The 22,981-nt window shown below is 41.0% G+C and overlaps 1 protein-coding gene across 2 annotated transcripts in view; it reads right to left on the reverse strand.

Annotated features, from left to right (window-relative positions):
• Positions 1-21,338, reverse strand: part of EP300 (EP300 lysine acetyltransferase) — a 64,211-nt gene extending 42,873 nt beyond the window's left edge. For both annotated transcript variants that reach the window (XM_084270347.1, XM_084270346.1), the window contains exons 1-2: positions 21,187-21,338; positions 6,784-7,442 (exon numbers count right to left, since the gene is read on the reverse strand). In XM_084270347.1, coding sequence (XP_084126473.1) covers positions 6,784-7,442; positions 21,187-21,280 — 753 coding nt within the window. In that variant the 5' untranslated portion in view covers positions 21,281-21,338. The remainder of the gene's footprint in view (positions 1-6,783; positions 7,443-21,186) is intronic.
• Between the last annotated feature and the right edge of the window lie 1,643 nt (positions 21,339-22,981).

Raw genomic sequence — 22,981 nt, forward strand, 5'->3', positions numbered from 1 at the left:
TTCTAAGCAACGTTTCCCAATTCACTAATAAACATAGTTTCCAAAGTTAGCTGCCACTTGAAAGGACATTAAAGCACAGACTATGCTGGCCATCCCTAACACTGCTCCTGTATGACTTCTGTGTCTAACACTGCCATCAGCCTTAAAGAAACAAAACCTAACTGAACAATTCAGGATTGAAGACTGAAGACACATTTTCACACCCCAATGTCACAGGGAAAAATCAAGACTCAGACAACTTGGAATTTCATACACTGATGCCAAAGGATTCAGAACTAGTATAGCCTGATGAGCCAGCTCTGTCCTGACTTCAGGGGTAGAAACCCAAACCTAGACTTAAAAAGTACCTTTGCTCTGCCACCCAAAACAGAAGCTTTCTGATGAAACTAAGGGATGAGGTTTGACCATGCCAGCCAACCTCTGTATTTCCAATACAGCTGCAACCAAACTATGTGAAGCATGTGACCTTTTCAAGATAATTAAGTTGGTCCAGCACAAAGATCTCTGATGCTCTCAAGCATGAGCCATTGGGACGGCTTAGGGGGCAACACCAGACCTGTCAAACAAGTCTGTCTCCATGGCAGAAATGCAGGGGCTCCAGTCTTCCTAGGGCTGAGAATCATCATCCACCTGAGGTGACTTCCTCCACCCTGCTGTACCCAGGGCCCTGGCAGCAGCAGACTACATGCCCAGCTGCTCCAGACATGGACAATCCTCAGTTCCCCGTCTCAGCCTATAGGAGATGCCAAGACCAGAGAAGCATGGACCAGGTCAGAGGGCAAACATGACAAACTGACTTCAAAAGCCACATAAGCAACCCCCAAAATGCTAAAAACCAGATGCCTCAAGGTCTCCTGGAACAAAACAGCAGCCATCACTTGATCCAGGTAGGACTGACACCTACCAGATCCACAGCTGAACCTCACAGCAATGCCCACTGGTCTTGCTGTCACAGACCAACATCAGCAACCTGCATGCAATTCCAGACTGAGTGAAGAGAAGGGTCATTTGGGACCCTTCACCTAGCACAAGGCGGCCTTGTGACCCTGGCATAGGAAGCAGGAGCATATTCACGTCATTTACTGTGACACATTGAGAAACATGAATAAAACACCGATCAGCAAGAAACAGATTACCTCATGACTACAGAGGGAAGATAAAGTAATCCTGTAGAATTTTTTATAAGTAGGAAACAACCAGAAAGACTGACATATAGTTCATCACCAAATTAATGATCTATTGGGAGTGAGGGGTAGATAAACAATTGAGTGCAGAAGAACCAGCCAAAGAAAGGTGGTGTTAGTACCACTGCATGAGACAAGTACAAGGCTTCATCTACACTACCATGCAAAAACATACATGGCTGATTCACAGCTACAGATCAGTGAGTGCAACCTCTACTCACTCCTTCCTGGCCACCACCTCCTTCCACTGCTCTTCCCATTTCTCTTCTTATCCATCCCATCTGTTGTTTTTCTTCCTCTCCTCACCTGATAGCCTCAACTTACTTTCATCACATATGCAAGGTCTTGCACACAAGGGAGAGCAGACAAATCTACATCATAGTAAAGGAGAAGAGGAAGAAACAAGGAAAACAGCAAAAGATGATGATGCATGGCTAATAGACAGCAAAGGTAATCTCAAATGTTTATATCTTCTACATACACAATGAAAACGACTTTCCTGCACTGAACAGAAGCGGGGGCTGTCATTACCAGAATGGTAGATGTGCACCTCTCACCACATAAATGGTATGGTGGACAAGAGTTGAAGAAACACCCCAGTTCACAAGCACAAACATGACCAGCATCAGATAGGGCTGTTCAGATGCTCCCCTCATCTAGAAAGAAGCAACTACAGAAGCAAAGGAAATCACAAGTTTTGTTCTACCACCATGAAGCACACGCACCATCAGTTCGGACAAAGGTCAAAACTCTGCTTCTAGTTTTACTGTTGATACCAGAGTAGTAGTAGAGGAGAAATACCTCTAACAGCTATGCACATAGACATACTCTACGGTAGTTTCTCTATAAAGACAAGTGCTTCACTGACAGTGTAATGTTTGAAAGACAACAAGCAACAGCTTACAGAGAAGTAAAAGAATTAAGTTTTAATAACATTCTTCAAAATAATCCAGTAATTGCTGTATCAACTATGTATCTCTATCAGGGTAGCTAGAGCGCCTGCACTAAATTAAGACCACACTGATGGCATCTAGTAGGTTTCCATATTCACAAGTGGAAGTTTAATTAACATTCCCAAAACAGGAAATTCATAGTAAATTACAGCTGGCTCTTTAAAAACACATTTAATGCACATCACTTTCTAGTACCACTCTACTGACTGGTAGCACATTCCTGGACCCAGGCAAAACCAAACAACACTTGTAAGTGGTATCCACTACAATCTTTAACGACTGTAACCAATCATCATCCTTTGCCTTTGACTGCACAGTATTTTAAGATCCCTATTGCAAGACACTACCATCCTTTCATTGCCATCTGCAGCATCCCCAATCCACCCCAGAAACTCAGACACAAAGATAAAAGTCTTTACTGCTCCATTTCTCCCTCAAACAACCATTCCTCCCTTACACTAGGATGAAGTGAGCAATTACCCATTTTTTCACTTTGGTTCACCAAAGAAGAAAAAGCAAAGGATGAGAACACACAACCATACTTTTAATGGATTACTGTAGCTGATTCTATGGTATACTTGGTCAGAGTCTAAACACTATGGATACATCTACCTGTTGATCAAACAGATAACAAAAATGGTATGCCAATCAATAACACTGCCCTTCTGCCTAAAACGTGACACTGAATACGCTAATACTAAGGAGCCTTCGTTTTCTTTAACTTTACAACTTGATAGTGATATATTCTTCAATCTCCCTGCAACTTTGGTCAGAACTTCATTATTCAGAAATTTTGTATTATTTTACTTAAAGGAAATTACAGAGACTCTGAAGAATTACATCTGTCTTTGTAAAATGCTGCCATCGATTCTTCTGAACAGAGATTACACAGATAAAACCAAGCACATCCATTGTAATATGAGAAAAGCCTGCGTGTACTCAAACTAAGCCAAATGGCAAAGAATTACTACTGGAACTGTAAACATTTCAAGTAATTTCCACATGCAAGAGAATTACTCACATAGCAGAGGTGGTAGTAATACCCTTACTAATTTGAACTGCCTTCACATCCATTTCGTTACTTGAGTAATAGATTTCTTGAATCAGTAAGAGCTGATTAGGAAATCTAAATAACCTGAAGGCGAGGTGATTTTAGTCACTATTCTGATAGAGCACTGCTATCACAAAAATGCACACACTAACTTACACACAAAATACACCCCTCCCCTACTAAGATGGACAGAAAGACCATAACTGGGCATTCTTGACAAAACCCATTGGAATAGCAAGCTGAAGGTTTTGACTAGATATAGTTCCAAACGAAGAGTGGTTCAAAACAGGAACCACAAATTTGTTCTTAACTTATTACAGAGTTTGAATTTTTTATCTGCTTACTTTCCTATTAATCAAAGCTATAAAGCTATCTAGTGAAATGAAAAAAAATGCCTAGATACTAAAAAAATTATCAAAGCATTATAACTTCATAACTCTAAGTTAAGAATAATAAGCATGCGTCATCCTCCAAACCTTCACACAACCAAGCACACAGAAAACAAGTATCTATTCAAAAAAGCAAAACTTGTTGTCATTCCTTTCCCCTTCAAACTTATCACAATTCTTTTCAGGCTAGACTTTCTCAGGCATTTTAAAGCTGGCACTGTCACCAAAGCAGGGTCCATGCCCTCCTGACTGGCAATACCAACTCCTTTAATATGTCCCCTCCCTAGTGTCAGCACCAGCTTTCTAAATGATGCACAGAAATAAGACCAAAAAAGAAAACAATTCAGGGTTTTTTTTCCTTTAAATGACCATGTGAATTTCAAACCTGGAAGAGTTCCCTAACAGCCTGTTGTGCAACTGGCACAGAGATGGCATGCCAACAGAATTGCTTCTTTGCATGTCAGTGACTGCTTACATCATGCATAAAACTACAGCATTAGACTACACGATGTAAGCAGCAGATGACGACAGTGCAAGTTTATGTATCCCAGGTGATTCCATATCAATCATTTATACTGACATTTGGGATTTTAAGTCCTAAAAAGTAACACTAGAAATGTTGGGAAGTACATGGTTCACATAAGGCAATTGTTCCACTCTTGCTAACCAATGTTATGGGAGGAGAGGAAGAAAAGGCATCAGTAGCTTACAGGACAACAGAACAAAGCAGAAATGCAGCCAAGCCTGCTTTCCACATTGACTGGCCACTTGGTGCTCATTTTACTGTTAAAAGTAAGTAACATCCACCAACTAGTCAATATCACAGGAAACTCCAGCTATTCCTCCATACAAACCACTACAGAACATACCTCTGGCTGAGGCAGAGCTCACAGAGGCAGCCCTCCCATCACCCCAAGGGGCTGACTTTGGCAAGCTAACATGATGAAGTCGAACAGAACCAAAGTGTCTGGTCTATTTTTTTTTTCCTCCTACTGGAGGACAGCTCCCAGATAATGCCTATTTTTTGCATCAATGAAAGAAACCTACAGAAGTTATTACACAAACTCCCACATTCACAGCAACAGTACTAAACTTACCAATTAAAAAAACATGGCTTTTAAAAAACAACTGCTTAGGGTCCTCTGTTTTCATCTACTTCTGAAGATTTGTAGGTGGGAAAAAACAAAAGCAGATGGGTGGAGAGATAAAACAGTCAGACATTTCTGCTTTCAGATTTTGCTAACTCCACTGCATGAAGTGAAACACAGGCTCCCTGCCAACAACCAAACCAATTGAAGTGATTCTGGAATTTCAGCCTCCATTTCAGACTGTTCTTTCTCATCTGGCTGTTTCAACTCCTTTATGGTGACTATACTCACCACACTTACACTAAGAGTCTCCACTTTTTTATCAGCAGTTGAAGAACTCTTAAGTATTTTTAACCAGTCTGGGACTATAGACTAAAAATCAGAAGTTAGCATGTATTTGATCTGAATATTCCCAAAAGTACAAGATGGTCTTACTTTAGATGTATGACACGTTTTGGTGTTAAAGTAAGCGAGGAAGACAATTTAATTTTGTACTACATCATCCAAAAGCTTAATTTTCTATCCTTTCTTTACTTCCCCTAGATAAATGAGTTTATTATAAAGGATAACCCTAATTTAGCTCTCATAAAGAAGGATTATGAAGCTGCATTTCACCCAAATACCCAATATGTCAATTTTGGACCTCTGAATGCAGCTTTCTGAAGATTGAAGTAACGTTTTTCCTAGCCAAGGAATAATGGATGAAACATTGTATAATTCCAATACAATAATACTTCTAAGTAGTTACTTTTTTTCCCCGCTGCAAATTGCATACAAATTTTCAACTGTAGCAATCAAGCTTTGCAACAACTTTCCCCATCAGGCAAAAACATCTGAAGTGACCGCAAAATCAACTCATTAATACACACACCTCTCATCTATCTGTCTCAGAATCACTGTTAGCAGCACACTGAGCTTAAGCAAACAGCTAAGATCAAAGAACTTCATAATTAACAGCATTCACGAGACACTAAACTCATTTTACTGAATACATTAAGGCACAGCAAAGCTATTAATTCACAATTTTTATTTGTTTAAAATTCATTTAAGAAAAAAAACTACATTTATAATTCCAAGCCTTCCAAGTGGATTGACTTTAGGCATTCCAAGATAGATGTGTTCAGGTACTGCAAAACACCTTGGGAGAAAAAAAAATAAACTTTCCCTTCATTAGCCAAGAAACACAACATACCCACCTAAAGTGAACTGAAACATTTAAGTATTTTATAGGCTTTTGATCAACACACTAAAAACTTAAAAATACTCACGTGGCTCCCTACTCCAAAAAAGCTAACTCTGCATGACAAAAATTAAATTTATACATCTCCTTGTCACTTAAATCACTAGGTCTTCTCCCATTTTTTCAGTGACTCACAACAACTTCCAGTTTCCTAAATTACAAAAGCACATCTATTTCCCTTTCCAGTATAATTAGCATTTTTATTTCAGCTTTCTGGTATACTCTCCTGTACACAAACCCTGCATAAACTTTAAAAATAGAACCAAGCTGGATTAAATTTCTTAAGAAACCAACATTTATCTGCAGGTGTTTATGCAAGCATTCATTCTCCACCATTAGCTCTAACACCTCTTTCTTAACAAGGTCAATGTATGTCTAAGCACATTCAGCGTATTGTCCACTCAAACCTGCATGTGCCTCAGCATCTGCTACAGCATAAACACAAACTCATCTCCCACAACAAATTCTCTCATCAAATACACAGGAAAATGGACCCAACATCTAAAAGGTCCTGATGGATTCCAAATCACACTCAATACCACCATCACATTAGATGTGTAAACACATTTGTGAACAAAGTATAAAATAGAATAAAATACAATCAAGTTACTTTTCAGCACTGTTGATAGTGCCACAGGACTTCTACAACAGGCTTTTTAATCTAGCAACAGTCTTGTGTGTTGCACAAGACTCAATTTTTATTTCCCATGGCTGCCACAAATTCCACTTTAGCAGTGTATAAACTATTTACTACATGATCCAGGACTCTTAAAAGAAAAAAAAAATCCTGTTCTATAGAGCCCACACTGCAGAGGAATAAACAAAACAAAGTCAGCAACAAGAAGGAAGGTAATAAAGTCAAGTTGATCTTGTCTTACCTTGTTCATGGCTCCAGGCTGTGGCCCTCTCAGTCCTGCCTGTCCTCCCATCTGTGGAGAGCCTTGTTGCAGGGTCTCGGCCAACAAGTTACCAGCACTACCCATTCCTGGGTTTGGATATGGCATATTAGGTCGCCCTCTTCCTGCTCCAATTGAACCGTTCATGACTTGCCCCTGCATCATCCCTTGTCCATTTCCTGCTGCCAACATGCCAGGATTCATGCCAGCATTCATCCCTGTGTTCATTCCCATGCCAGGCTGGTTAACTGGACTGTTTACTGTTGGCATCATTCCTGCTGTGGACTGGGCTGAAGGACCCTGGTTTGGTCCACTTGCACCCATCGCCATGTTGGGAGAAGTCAACCCAGCTTGTGTCATGGGGCTCTTCACCATGCTGTTTAACATTCCCATTCCAGGACTATTTTGTTGGGTTTGACCAGCCATGCCTTGGCCAGGGGCACCAACCCCCATATTGAGATTTGGGGAGCTACCAGCCCGTAGAAGTTCAGACAGCTGCTTGTGTTTAGAGGCAGCATCTTGTGCCAGGCCAAGGCTGGTCTGCAGCTGATTAATGTCACCACCATTGGTGAGTCCCAGTTCTGTGGAGCTGATCAGTTCATCTGGCAAGTCATGTTCCAGATCGAATAGTGATCCAAAATCTGAAAAACAAATGTTATATACGAGGTCAGAACAATCAGTAGTGTCTTGAAGAAAAAAAAATCTCGTGCATTTCTAATTTTGACAACACTTCATCTTCTACATTGCAGTAAAATTCCCAAATCAGTCATTACCAAAACCTATCAGGATAAGAGTCTTAACTAAAGACCACCATTTAACTTTACTGTCCTATAACAGTGTTGCAAGATCAGTGGGTATCTCAGGCTTTCATCTCTCAATTGGAGAAATTTGATGAGGAAGGAGAGGAAAAAACCCTATTAAAAATCCTACAGAGTTAGCCAATGAAATTAGACAACAATTATTACAAATAATTAAAAGGTCAATAGGAAAGCACTGTCTTTAAACTTTCACTGGATTGTCACCTGTGGAACAGACTTCACTAAACTACTAATAGAACAAGTTTACTATTTATCTATTTAAAAAGTAATAGAGATTTGGTGGTAGTGGGTTGGGTTTTGGGATTTTAATATTCCATATCCAACCATTCTTAGCACAGAATTACAAAACTCCATTGAGCTTCACTGGAACGCCAGTATCTTCCCACAATGGACTGTCAGAAAACCAAGTAACCTTCCTGGCCACGAAGTTGTGAAAACACACTGGAATGAAAAATCAAATACACATCTAGAGAGCCCATGCAAATCAATCCCCAAGATAACCAAGCATACAACAATTGCTATTTGGGTATATGGATAGAAAAACGTAACACAACATCCAGAAACAATTTTCTCAAGAAAACAAGAAATTCTAATGTCTGCAGAAGCAGTGTGCACCTTGATCTGTAATATTTAATCTACATGAGTTTAAAAAACCCAAACAAACCCAAAAAACTAGAAAGCTTATGGCTAAAAGCTGGTCCACCATGTAATATGCATAACTAGGCTGTAAATTTAGTATTTGGAATCTGAGCACACCCAGTAAAAGAGGGTTGGGTGGTTGATTTTTTTGGGGACATTTCAGCACCACTTCTACCAGAAAGGTCATTTCATGGATGCTCTCTAGGAGGTACTGCACTGCGTTTTCAAAAACTTCAGATATAGACAATAACCTAAAATACTACTCATCTCAGCAACCCCATTAACAGGGAAATGTCAGTTACACTGAATTCTAGAGAGACTGACAAGATGACTTGGTCCAAATATTAATGGAAAGACTACAGTTAACCAGCCTGTAAGTCAGAAAAACTCATCAGCATTAGAAATCTGTTCAACGTTTCACACCAGACCATACTCAAACTGCCAAACTCCAGTACTAACAGTTTCTACAACTTCACAACTGTTATCACAGATAACATCATGACTTAAGAATCATGAAAATACAGTATGAAGTTGGCAAGAATGCACATACACCACAACAGAGATTTTAAAACTCTCTATATTCTTCATTACTGCAAAGCACCAGAAATAGAATGAAAATTTCCGTTAAAGATCTATGTTTTAAACACTAAACGAGTCAGCCCATTCTTCATGCACACAGACCTCATACTTTATGCTGATCTTTCATTTGCATGACTGGTATTCTTCAGCATGGTTGGTATCTTTGAAAATTCATAAGTGAAGGAAGAATCAGATTCATAAAGCTTTGTCCAAGTTCTCCTCCACTTATAATGAACAATTTAGAGCTGTGTGCTAGACTTATCTCAAAAAACATTCCACATATCCCCCCGCCTTGAAGCCAACCACAAAGCCAATGCTCAGTGGTTACCTTAAGAATACTATTGAACATGGTGAAAGCGGGAAGAATTACAGTGGAAAAGTCCCTTTAATTAGAGCAGAGATCACATGATAGTTTTAAAAAATTATAGTTTAAAAAAAAGCTTCACCAGGCATCTTAAGATGCCTTCTAGGATGTCTGATAACAAATGTTAAAAGCGCTATATCCAGAAAACACACTACCTAATCAAACATGTTGAAGAGCACATGAGTTAGGAAGGAGTAAAATAAACCCACAAACCCCCCAAAAAAACCAATCAGCAATTCACAAGTTAATCTGTTGTTCAGAAAAAAAAATAATCTTAATGATGAACATACAAAACTGAAAATGAAAGTGTCTGGAAAGAACACGAGCCAGCACAAGCCCTGTACCTACAACATATCCATAATGGCAGCACACAGCAATCTCCCATCTGCGAACTGGGAAACAGCTGTTCAGGCAAAGCACACAGGTCAAAGGCCAGTTTTGTGACTGATTGTTGCTGGGGAAGAGCTTCTGCTCTTGAACAGACACAGCTTCCAGAACAGGGCGAGTCCCAAAACAAAAGTCCCACTTCACGTTTCTGGCAATCAGACCAACATTATTAAGTCTTTCACAAAACTACCTGCAAAGCAACCAGTATATGTGTAAATATGAAGTCATTAATTTTTCAAACCACCACAGAATGTTTGCTCAGAAAGACACATTTAGGTGATTTCAGATTAATACTGCCATGAGGCAGTGCAATTCTTGTTTTGAGAGACAAAGACTTGCTCATGTGTATAAAATGAGCCACTTTGGTCATTCTGTGCTGCCCATGGACACGAAGAAAAATGTCATAAACACTCAAAGTGTTGTTTTAATTATTTTTATTAATATAACAAAACACATCAAATCAAGAGCCACATTAAAAAACCCAAACAAACCCAAAATGGAATGGTTGTGAGATAATCCCAATTGGATTAGTTCATTACATGTAAATGGTTCTTTCCATATAAACCTAACTTATTAGGATTTTTAATCCTAGAGAATACACCACAGAGGTTTCCTCATAAAAGAATACTATCAGCTACAAGCCAAAAACCGTAAGTAATAAATACCAACAACGCAATATTCTGGTGAGAGTTGGCTGGTTTTCTAAATCTTTTCCAAAACCAAAACTTCAAAGTCTTCTTCAGCCAGTAGGTAAATAACAAAACTAGAGAAAAAACCAACTTTCAGTTGTCTGGTCAACACTGTTTTCAGATAGAGGACCAAAACACAGTCTCAAGAAACCGTAAAGATGAATAAGATTTTGCGTGTATCTAGCAACAGCTGCAACCCATTTCACAGCCTCTTACATATAACATGTATCCTAAAGCTCACTGTAAAGAAGTCTACCTATGACCAATCCAAAAACTGACAAGGCCGGGCCAGCTCATAGCCTACATGAAAACAGCAGCAAATAAAGACCAGAGGGTATAGCTTGAGGCAACAGTGATAAAATATCCAGACAACTGATTGATTCCAATACACTGAGTCCACTGCTAGCCTTGTCATCTCTTTCATTAAGGACACACATCAAAGTTTCTTGCTAACAAAATAAAGCTTGTGGGAAGGCAAAGGAGGCAATTAGTCCTGCAAAGGTTTGCCTACCTGATTCATAGTCCCTAGGGATCTTGGGGTATAATCAGACACAAAAAAACTTGGATGTAAGAAAACAGACAGTATCTGGAGTAAGAGCTCAAAAACATCTAATAACATACAGGCAGAAGTGGCAGAGCTGAATCTCGATCTCAGAGTGATTCCACATTATGTTATTTATGGTATTATGACTGCATTTCTTCCTATAAGTAACGGGAACGTGAAGAATTGATTGCCACTGCCCCCTAGGATTCAAAGGAAGGAGATGTACCTCCACAAAACATTTAAGTAGGCAATCAGGAAGTCTTAACCTGAGGTAGTCTCGACATGCAAAGGCATTTAAGAATTTCTTTTAGGAGCTGTACCACTACTGAACACTTCAGTCTGTTGCTGTAAAGTCAAGAAACTTGCCTGACTTGCCCTGGGTACATTAGATCTGTGGTGAGAAAGTGGGTTAGAAAAGACGATAGATGGAGCAGGTCTACTTCTTTCAATGGCAGTCCAGTTAGACTGGATTAGTATGAACTGCACACTAAATTGTGAGAAAGCAGCTTCAAAAAAATCAGTATGTTAACTGGTGTTAGCAAACTATGGATTATGTTCTTAGCTTTGGACCCTAGGAAAAGCTAGCTTCTTAGAAGTCTGCCTTTGACAGTGCCTGATTTGCAAGATGCAAAGAAACTGCTGGCATGGGCTAGAAACCCACCTGGCACCAAAATGGACTTGAAACTAGTAAAGATTTGGACCGTGCAATAAAAAATTTCCTATCAGTAAGACACTAGTGCCTTATCAAATAAAGAGCTTTCAAACAAGTTATAAAGTATTCAAGTTAGTTTTCCTGTAAGAGTGGCTGGCAGATAGAGCAGCTCTTCAAAGCATGCAAGTCAAGGTAGAGATTCCTGTCAATGCCTAGGACATGAGGAAGATATATCCATACTAGCTATTTGACAAAGAAATTGACACAGTGGTTCGAGTGGCACATACTGGTTTCTTTTGCGTGCTTCTAGCCTCAGTCACAATGCAGTCATCTTCTCATTTTTGTATTAGGACAACAGCTCTCTATTCACCTTTCAGAATAAAATAGGCATTTCTACCCTTGTGAAGATATCTGAGTCCAGAAGAGAGGCTGTTAGCTTCCTAAGAACTTGCCCACACGCTACACAAAAAAGTAAGACTGCTTTACTCTCATGTGTAATGCACCCTCAGACACTAGATGTTCAAGCATTCAGTCACAGAGCTGGTCTACCAAACAGCATCATGTGTGATCAATGACACCTGAAGAACCCTGTGTCCCTGACATGTAAGACAACAACTTACTCCACTGCTAACCTCTCTGACAGGCACGAAACTTTACAGTTCCTGTCCCTGCATCCCATTTATTATATTACATACCGAACACAGACATATCAAATTAGAAAGCTACTGAACAGCCACTTTTTTGTACAAATGTTTCTGGGATCCAGAAATCCATCAGTGGATCAGATCATAGCACAGTCATTAGGTTCACAATGAAACAAGTGGACAAGGCTTACTTAATACAGGACACTGAATACAACACATGAGACGGTTAACGGGAGCAACGGATGATGCTGGACTACACAGAGAACATGATACCTTAGCTGTGCTGTCACACAAACAACAACAATAAGCTGCTGAGGTCAGTATCTTCCCTGTATGGCAACATGAAAGCTATCCAGGAATTGAACAGGGCCTAGATGTAAGAGTGCCCAGAGGATACAACCAATATTCCAGAGAAACCAGCCATTCAAGCTCACAGTCAAGCACCAGCATTACAGGCCCTAAAATGTACTGTCTGAAGCGCCCTTAAAAAAAGCCAGAACTCAAACCACAAAAAATAAAAAAGTAAGAACAAGATAAGGAGACATATTGTCACAAGACAATTCTGATGTATCCATGAAAACGCAGAAGCAAAGGTAAAGCACAAACATGAAACAAAGTGCTAATAGAGTCATCAACTCCCAAGGCCTCTGCAGTGGCAGAAATTTAAATTAGACATTTTCACATGGTTTTATCAAGGAGGAAGGAAAAAACCAAACCCAGCACATACCACCACCTTCCCTCAATCTAAGAAACGAGCAAAAACTCCAAGATTCATACCAGATGGGTGTGAGTGAACTTTGCTATGCAGCATTTTGAAAATCAGATTTATTCTTACCATTAAAACCCATTAAGGAGATGACTTTTCATGCAGATCCTCTACGAATCCATAATTACCCAACTGTAACACAAACTTTGCCAAACCATTTTTCCTAACTTAAAATGTAGAGTTAATTTCAATTAATTTACTAATTTGACACAAAGAAAGGGGCAAAAATTCAACATCAGCCCAAAATATTAGGGTCTAGATTCACCACTTCATCTAGTGCTTCCAAAGTCCTAGGACAGTTCCTATATAACCCTAATCATCACGCACTCCTAAAGTGCAAATATGATGCAGGTATTTGCTACCACTTAAGCAACACAATAAGAATGCTTGGTTGCTGTATTACCCTATTTGGGTATCAAAACCTTCAGCATTAGATTTTTATATTAATTCTGTTCCCTACAAGAAACTGGGGAAGTACTGCCTCCTTCCTTCCTTCCCTACTAATCCAGAAAAGATCAGAATTTGTTCACCAAGAAACTTGACAATTTGAAGACAGACCCCCAAACACCACAGGCAGAAAACACATCTGAAAGGAACACTCAAAAGCCCTGGAACACAGCAACCACAAAGGCACAAAGCACGGTAGCGTAACACGGTAGCGCATGACTCCAGGCACAGATTACTTCTTTTAAAAACAACCAAGCATCTGTTGGTCAAAGTACAATTCCCCACCTAGAATAGTACACATTATTTCATTATTGGTTGTAATAACCAGGTATAAGCTTGAGTATTTTGTAAGTGTAAATAAATAAATAAATAAATAAAATCATTCTAAAGAAGAAACAACTTATTATTTCACATCTATCAAAGTCCTAAAATTAGGACCTGGCTCTCCTTTTTAAGCTATCCTAATTCTTATTCAAACACTCATGTCAAACACATCAACTCTTGCTTAAGGAGAACACTCTCAATTTTGCAAAGTCTCAATAATGTGCAGTTCTGCAAGAAAAGCTATTTATAACAAATTGTTTTCATCTTCATCATTATATTCAAAGCTCTTTCAAAGACAGTATTTAGAGATACAGATGACAGCAGGTGTTTACCACTGAAAACCACAGTGAAAATTCAATGGTTATGATTCTGGAAAATGAAATTGTAGTTGTTCTAGGGAAGCAGAAGTAGTGCCACCACATGGAAAAAACTGGGTGCAGGGATCAAGACCCAGTATGTTTAATGTTTTAACATTACTTAAGGAGGAATTTCAGTGCCTCTTCACACTGTTACCTAATACAATGCAAAGGTACCTTTCTTGCCATCACTGATGACCCAAATATGATGAAGTTTTGCCAGTTTCATACCAAAATATTAAAGTCACACAGTTAATAGTTTCCTTGTGAACATGTTATACTCTGCATAAATTTCCCTGGGCTACCTTTGTCTCAATTAGTGTTCTTATTCCCAAGACTACGCTGTGTATGCCAATGAAATTCCCATAAGACCATCTTACTATTGGTCTGTGGTATCATTAAATAGTAAGAATGGCATTTCAGTTTGGAGTCTGATCACCACACACCACCACACACACAACTCTGGAAATTTAGAGATGTCCTGCTGGTCTGCTATACTGATGGGCAAAAAATGGGTACATATAAATAAGAAGAGAACACCCCTATATGCACAAACACACTGAATCAATTTCACCTCATAAGCAACTGCAAATCAGTTTCAAGAAAAGACTAAGGTTTCCTTCCTTGTCAAGCTAACAAGGACTTTGAAATGATGCAATCTGCATGTACAATTACCAGAAAGTCAACTCAGTTTTCTGAATATTACTGACCTGAGTTCATTCAAAGTTACACCTGAGTAAAACCAAAAAGCAATGCTGATTTTTTTTAAATACATATATACACAAATAAAGTAAACAAAAAACAGAAGTCAGCAGCGTCTTTATCCTGAGCCAGTAATTCCCCGGAGCTCCTGAAATTATGTTCAGGAATACAGAAAAGGCAGTTTAGCTTAAGCAGAATTTGTACTGGGCAAGCCATACACCATCATTTAGTCAGAACTTTATTTTTTATTAGAATTTTAATAGCTTAGTTCTTTAATACAGTAGGAATGTGTTATAAGAAAGATTATCTATTCACTTGTATTTCTAAGTTCTACAGAGCAAGAAATGTTGAACTGTGATTCTGGAAGCAAACAGATACAGTTTGAATCTCTACTTACACCTGCTATGGAGATGCAAGAGAAGGTGCAGTTCAGAGGTGTTTTGTACCATCAGATGGGAAACAAAATCGTGTCTCTGTCCCATCTCACAACCACAAGTAATAGGAAATAGCCTACACTGGTCTTGAAAGTCTTATACTTAACTTGCACTTTTTTTTTGTGGAAATCATAGTTTGGACCACAACTTTATCAATTTGCTGTTTTCCTATAAACACACCTGGTATCAGCTAAGCCACAAGCCACCCTGATTGGAGTTCATCAGAATCCCACACTCCTCCTCCTCCTAGTTTTCTCCAAAACGCTTTGGAAGAAATGCATGCTAGAAGAATACATATAGCATGTTGAGTTTTCTTAAAAACTTTAAATTCACTCAATTGCCAATCCATTTTAAGGAAACTTGCTGCTATTTAGGAAGTGAACAAAATCATGTTGCCAGATACATCGCTTACTGCTCAGTGAGAGGATTTCTGCAAATTCCCCTGGTTCAAGCTCAACTTTAAGTTCTACAAATTGAATGCAACCATGGAAGTTTTTTGCCACTACATACAACCATATGCAGAGACAGATGTATTTTACTTCAGCCTGCTGCTACAGCCTAAGTAAAGACAGAAAAGCCAAATCCTTGGAGACAGGTGTGCATTGTTTATCTGTCAGTGAAATCTACACAGCAAAATTACTCCATTTGTCAAATAATAAATCTAGAAGACTTTTGGCCAAGCCCTTGCTTAGCTGCTAAAGCAGCTAAGTAAGACACTGTGGTGACACTGGACATAATCAAGCAGCCAACAGAAGAGATTCAAGAAATACATACTAAATGGTGCAGAATTTAATAATAAAGACACTTTCTCTAAGTTGTGAAGGTTCAGGAAGACAGAATTCCTACACAGAAGTTCAGTGTTTATGCCCAGTACCCCAGGAAACCCACATCCCTAAAAACACACTGAACCCTAGAGTCTGCTAGACCCTTCCAGACAGACTTTGGTTTTCTGCAAATATAGAGCCAGCCCACAACCAGAACTAGGGATCCTCTAGACTAAATCCAAATCCTGCTCTAGACTGCAAGGGACAAGATGCAAAACTTTGCAGGTTGGGATTTTTTAGAAAAAAAAAGATCTAGGATCTAAATTCCTGAATTCAGCAACAAAGGTTTTCCTTGCAATAGCAAACTTGTGAACCTGTATTTTTAGCTTGCAACTGTAAACTAGTTTTCTAGTCTCAAATGTGGGGTTTTTTGTAGGTGCTCAAGGTTCAGTTTTACATCACAATACGTCCTTGTGTTGTAGCAGGTATTTCTTTTTTTTTTTTTTAAAAATACCTTTAATAAGGTTCAGAAAAAGTTCACACCTACATCAGGCACGCTCATATCCACTTGATAAAGGGGCAAAAAAAGCAGAGCTACAGTGGTTTAGAAGTCTACAAGATTCAAAAGTCTGCAAGATTTTCCTTTAAAAGTTACTAAGTACCATATGAATGATAAGCTTACTTCTCAAAGAAAATCTGGCAGACTTTAACTTACACCTAATGCTGTTACTTTGACAACTTACTTAGCTACATAGCAAAGATGCACATTGTTGCCACACAAGCACCCACTACAGCAATACTCAATTTACAGTATATGCCATACACCAAAACATATTTTAAGGCATCTCTCATAACAGCAAAGACTTGGGGGGGGGGGGGGGGGGGATAAAAAGTGGCTCTCAACAAGGAATAAAAATATTTAACCAATGGCTGCAAGTTACACAACTTGGTCTTAAACACTAGAAAACAGATTTGTGAAAAGTATTTGATTTTAAAAGTTTTATATACAGACACTAGGGAAAAAGCATAGCTGTCCGAAAACAGATTCGAAAACCACACACATGCCTCTGGAAAATGCAGTGAGACAATTAATATGATTCATTTCAAGCACATTTGGAACAAGTGAAAGATGAGTATCAGTCAAAATTGCAGTAGTCCAGGCAACAAGTTTCGTTACAAGTTTTAGATTTTTGATGTAAGGGAGAGTAAAGCTTTAAAGGTCAGAAGCAGTTCCTGAAAAAACAGGAACATATGAACTTTACGAAAGATGGGTACTGAGAGGGGCATTAAAGATGTGCTATTACTCAAAAACACAACTTTTGGATATAGGAAACAGAGATGTTAAGGCACTTACCACAAATACATACACTGATCACATACAATACACATGCCAACTAATTGTAGAAAACCAAGTTTCAATGTTACAGCAAGCCAGAAACACTAAGCACTTGCGATCCTATTTTCAGATCTAGCAACCCAAAGACACAATACCACACAACCACGCTGCAGCAGAGAGCATACTCCATTTTTTATTCCTTGGCAAAACACAGCAGTTCTGAACCCAGAGCCCCAAGAGCTTTCCTAGTTCGCAGAAAGCAGGTTATTTCTAAGGGAAAGGGGTGCTGTAAAGAATGATTAAACCCTCCCTTCCTGAACACACCACAGAGAAATCTGTACAGGGCAATTGCAGTGCAGCTGCATTACTGCAGGAAAAGATATGGGGTTCGCAATTAAAAAGGCAAAGAAGTCACTGGATTAAGGCATCCAGTTAAAAATCTATCTTCCACTTTACACATGGCGATAACTTCTTCAGGATGCACTCAAATTATCCTGTTATTGTGGGGCACGGGGTGGGAGGGCAAGAAAGACTGGAGTACACCAGTTCGTTAACACAATGTTTAGGGAACTCTTGTCAAACTAGGTGCAACATACAGTGTTTCTACCGATAATGCAAAGAGAGGTATACTGGCAAAGTACTTGTATCAATGTAACTGTGCTAGTACAGAAGACCTGTGCCAGAATCCAGGGTCACAAACTCACATGGCACCCTAAGGATACTGTACCAAAAAAAGGTGACCCCGCTGTAGGGTTGTAATAGTCTTCAGAAAGCTGAACATCTTAGGCAAGATCGATGCATAATTACCATTCCTCTTTGCAACAAATTGAGCACAGAAGAAAAAGTTGTAGAAAACTTCGGGCAGTGTGGGGAACCCAGACTACTGCTCCTGAAGCTATTCTAGAACTACACAACACTTACAGATCATTCAGAAATTCCATCATACTACAGGACATGGACAATACTGAGCCTTTCTAAACTACTTCAGAAATTGTTATTACCAAAAATGCTACAAGCATTTCACTCTCCCCATAAAGTCTGTCTTGTTCTTGCTGCCTAAAGAAGGAACTGGCGTTAATAAAGTGACTCAAAACTACACTAACACAGTAGGTTCTCTGGCAAAGCGAATTCTGAGCAGGGAACACACAAACCACTTAAGGTAGAAGGAGATGCAGCACTGCAACAACAGTGGGAAACACAGCTATATTTGGCTGCTGCCAGTAAACAAAGTGTATTAGGATATTCTTTGCTAACTTTTTAGAAGAAAACCCCCAACAGTTATGTTTAGTACATTCCGAGGCCAGAATATCAGCATCATCCAGGTCTGCAGTGAAAATATGAGTTAATGAGACTTGTTTAGTGTCCAATTGAAATACATTTAACCTCTGCAAGTTTGGGAACAAGTTAACTAGTCAGACATTATTTTTAGGTGTCTAACAAGCTAAAAGAAGTGAGTCCAAAAGTTAAAACAAAAGAAACACTGAAAAGATCAGCCATACTCTTGTGCTTGAAAAAGTTTCATCAACAGCACAAGTTTCTTGCCCTCTCTCTCAAATGATGCTGGGAATCTTAACAGTTTTTTAAAAGTACCTAAGCACCACGTTATTTATTTTCTATAATTAAGGAGTAGGGACAATACAGGATTCTATAAGTAGAATCTACTTAATGAGAGCTGCTTGCACTATTTCAAAGCAAATTTAAGGAGCAGATAGATTAAAAAAGTAAACTTCAAAGCAGTTTCCCAGAAGAGCAAAAGTGGGACAAAAAAGTGCAGGCTTGAGCAGCAAATGAAAACCATAACCCGTAAGAGTGTTTGGAGGGTTAAGAGGTTTGATTTTTTAAAATTAGGGAAACAGATACGATACATTTAAAAACATAGAAAGTGAAATTGTCCTAAGTGCAGGTAATAAATGGTAAAAAAAATAATCCAGAAGAGTAAGAATCCTGTAACAGTTTTTTACGTGGCATATACCAAATGTCTGAGCCACTACACACCTGGCCATAGCTGTTGGGTGATGACAACCTCAACCACTTTGAGAAAACTTCTCATTCATGCACTGTTGAAAGTGTCCAATAAGCCCTAGTATTTCACCATAACTGTAAAAAGTTAATTTATTAACTGCTTGGTAAGCTAACAATTAAAAGAAACTACATATTCTGTGAAAATCTGCACCTGTTAAAGTTTGGATCATTTATGAATGTATTTTAGTTTATTTGATCAAAAATGTCTTAAGACACATGTGTTCACCTGAATCAAAACACACTTTTACCTTTCAAATTTTCAAGTTTCAGGACTTTTCTCACAAACTACATTTTTATTTTACCTCTCTCAACAGAGCAGTATAGACACCAGCACGACAAAGTAAAAATGGTTATTACTGAAAGAAGCACTGGTTTCCAAGTAAAAATCCCAACAACTGGCTGTAGCTAAAGAGCAGATTCCCAAACCCTGATCTACTCTTACTAGAGACCTGTTGATAGTAGGAATAGACATGTCCTCCAGTTACAATGTAACATTGCCTACACATAACATGCTCTACAACCTACACACAAGCTTTTCAAAACTAACGTATCACTCACTAAGTATAGAGAAGGCAAAAATAAAGGTTTTCAAGATGATTCCAACTAGAATCAGATCCACTGCTCAACCAGAAACCAGTCACCACAACCTTCTGATGCTGTTAGGCGAGGAAGGATTTATTTTTGGGGGGAGGAGGTGTTGCTTTTAAAAAGCTAACTCTTCCTTTTTCCTGCCAGCTGTAACTGCACTGAACAAGACCACCGATGGCATCAGAAACGCCACCACTCGCTAGACTTTGGCAGGAGAAGGCCTCCTCCATATCCCATAGGCTAAAAAGATCTAAAGTGAGTTCAAAGAAACTCCTGTGGGACAGGTAACCAAGTACTCTCATAGCAAAATTACACCAAATACTCATCTGCTTCACAAGAAGCATTAAAAAGCTGAACAGCCCTTTGTTACTCTCTCCCAGTACAACCAGTTCGTATTTGCCAGGGAATGGGCCACCTAAGATTTCCAACCTTCACAGCATCACCGAAAACCTTTGCAGTCCTGCAGAGAAGCCCTTTTTATCCTTCCAGTCCATAAGTCTTACAGGGGAATTTCAGACATTTTGGTCTCGCAGCAAAGAAATGGGAGATACAAGACGAACTACACTCCATATTGATTCTTAATGCAAATAAGGTGAAATTTCTAAGAGGGTAATAGTCTCAATAGCCCTTATGCCCCAAGCTCGGGATCTGGATTTTGGTTTTCGCTGCTTGGTTTGGGTTTTTTTTCATTAAGTCGATGGCTTATTTGAATCAGAAAAGCAGTTTTTACATATCTTTCTACCCGGAAGAGCAAGGAGAATAGTAAAAAGTAAATCAAATAAGCGAACTGCGTGTAAGGAGAGAAGAAAAACAGCAGAGAAATCTTGTTTCTGAACGAATTGTAGAGAGCCCCTTGTATACGCAAAATAAAACATGAAAGAAGACACATTCGTGCGTACGAACATACACACATTTCAACAATAAAGCGTAGGAAAGCATCATCTTTAACACTGTATTCCTGCAACCCGCGTTAAAGGCATATGCTGAGCAAGGATCCCAGTAATAACTACTATTGTGAAAGACACGAAAACGACAAACTGTTAAGTCTTATCTGCAGTTGATCAAAAGCACAACAAAGTGCACAGCTTTGCTTTCAATCACTTCCAAAAAAATGAAAGGGTAGAAACATCCCAACACCCTCCCTTACGTGCCATTAACGCCAATGGGTTCAAACGGAGCGAAAACGGTAGAAACAGACAGATAGAAAGGACGAAGGCAGGCACGAGTTACGGCAGCAAAAGGGAGGAGGAGATTTAGGCAGAAGAGGGGGGGAAAAGGGCAATAATTGCGGTACCGAGGGGTGGGGAGGGCTTGGGTCCCCGAGACTGACCTGTGCCGTCGCTGGCGGACACGGAGAGCGCCGGTGAGGAGAGTTTAGGCCGCTTGGCTGAAGGCGGGCCCGGCTCCACCACATTCTCGGCCATTTTTAATTCTTTTTTAGACAATCACTCAGAGCAGAGACGGTGGGGGGCGAACCCCAAAATCTTCACCTTCTTCTCGGGCCCCGAGTCAGCTGAAGAACAACAATAACGCCGAGAAGGAGCGAGGAGGATCTGGCGGAGGAGGGGGGCCAAGTTCCCCTTTTTCTGCCCCTCGGGCTCCGGGAGGGCGGCAGCGGAGAAGCGGGGAGAAGGTGGGAGCTGCGGCGGGCGGGCGAAGGGGCCTCTCCCCCCAGGCGAAAGGGCTGAGTGAAGATGGAAAGAGCAGGTAAAGCCCCCGCCAAAAAAAATAAAAAAAAAAAAAATTAAAAAAAAAAAAAGGCTGGTGGTGTTTGGTTGGGTTTTTTTCCGTAAAATTAATCCCGGCTGTTGTGCTGCTGGTGCTTCCTCTCCGCCACCACCATCATCATCTTCATCCTTCGGGGGCTCTCCTCCTCCTGCTGCCTCCTCACCGCCGCCATCAGCCTCTTCCTCCTCGGCGCCGTCCTCCTCCTCCTCATCGCCACAAGGAGGCGGGCGAAGGAGGGGAGAGGAGGAGGAAAAAAGAAAAAAAGATCACCGTCCTCTAGCAGCAGCTCCTTCCTCCTCCAACACCACCCTGCAAAAAAATACCCTCCGCCAGCGACAGGGCTGGGGGGGAGGCAGGGAGAGAGGCAAGGCGTGCGCGGGGTCCCCAGCTCCACTCGCTTCTTCCTCGCCCGTCGCTAATGGCTGCAGAAAGGGGAGCTGTAAGGATGAGGAGGGTGAGGATAAGTCCCAGGAGTCTTCGCTTCACATCTTGTTGTGCAGGGAAGGAGGAGGGGTTGTTGTCCTGATGGAGGCAGCACCGATCGCGGGATGGGAAGGTGGGGGGCGGGTTTCAACACCCTCTCTGCCGCCCCCCCCTCTTCTTCTCTTCTTTCCCCTTCCTCTTTCTCTCGATCTCAGTAGCAGGCTGTCCCCCCCTCCGGCGCAGGCAGAGGGGCCGATCCCACAGTAGCGGCAGGAGGAGGAGGAAGAAGCCGGCCCCTCCCCCCCTCTCTGCCTACCTTCCTCCCCCCCTTCCCGGGCAGCCGAGGATGGTTGCGAGCGCTGGCGCCGAGCTGGGAGGGGGCTGCCCGTCTCCGCTCCCGCGGACCCACGGGCTATGCAGGCGCTGAAAGCGAGGGGGAAAAGCCTCGGCCGCTGCTTGGGTGCGGCGGGGACTCCCTCTTCGCCTCTGCGAGGGCGGGGAAGGAAGCCAAAAGGTTGGTAGTCGGAGGCCGGTCAGCAACCCCTCCGAAAAAAAGAGCGGGGGTAAAATTAAAATAATAAAATATCAGAAAAATTACGCCGGGGGAAAGCGGGGAACTCTCCCCAGGGTGGGTTAAATGGCCGGGAGGGGGAGGGGGGTCCTCGGCGCTCCCCGGCGGGGGGGGGGGGGGGAGGGGGGAGGTGGGGGGGGTGGGGCGGGACGGCGCAGGCAGCGCGGGGGCCGAGCGCAGGCTCCCTACTGCCCCTGCCTGGCGCTCGGCGGCGGCCCGGCTGCGGCCGCTCCTATGGCGTGTGTGGCAGAGCGGGCAGAAGCGGGGGTGGAGGGGAGCGGGGGAGAGAAAGAAGTCGGGGAAAAAGAGAAAAGGGAAAAGGAGAGAGAGAGAGAAAAGGGACGGGCAGGCTGCCGCGGGTAGGGGGTCGTCTCGGCTCCTCGCTTGTCTCCCCGTCTCCTGG

This window comes from Gallinula chloropus (assembly GCF_964237585.1).
Source record: "Gallinula chloropus genome assembly, chromosome: 1".
NCBI lineage: Eukaryota > Metazoa > Chordata > Aves > Gruiformes > Rallidae > Gallinula > Gallinula chloropus.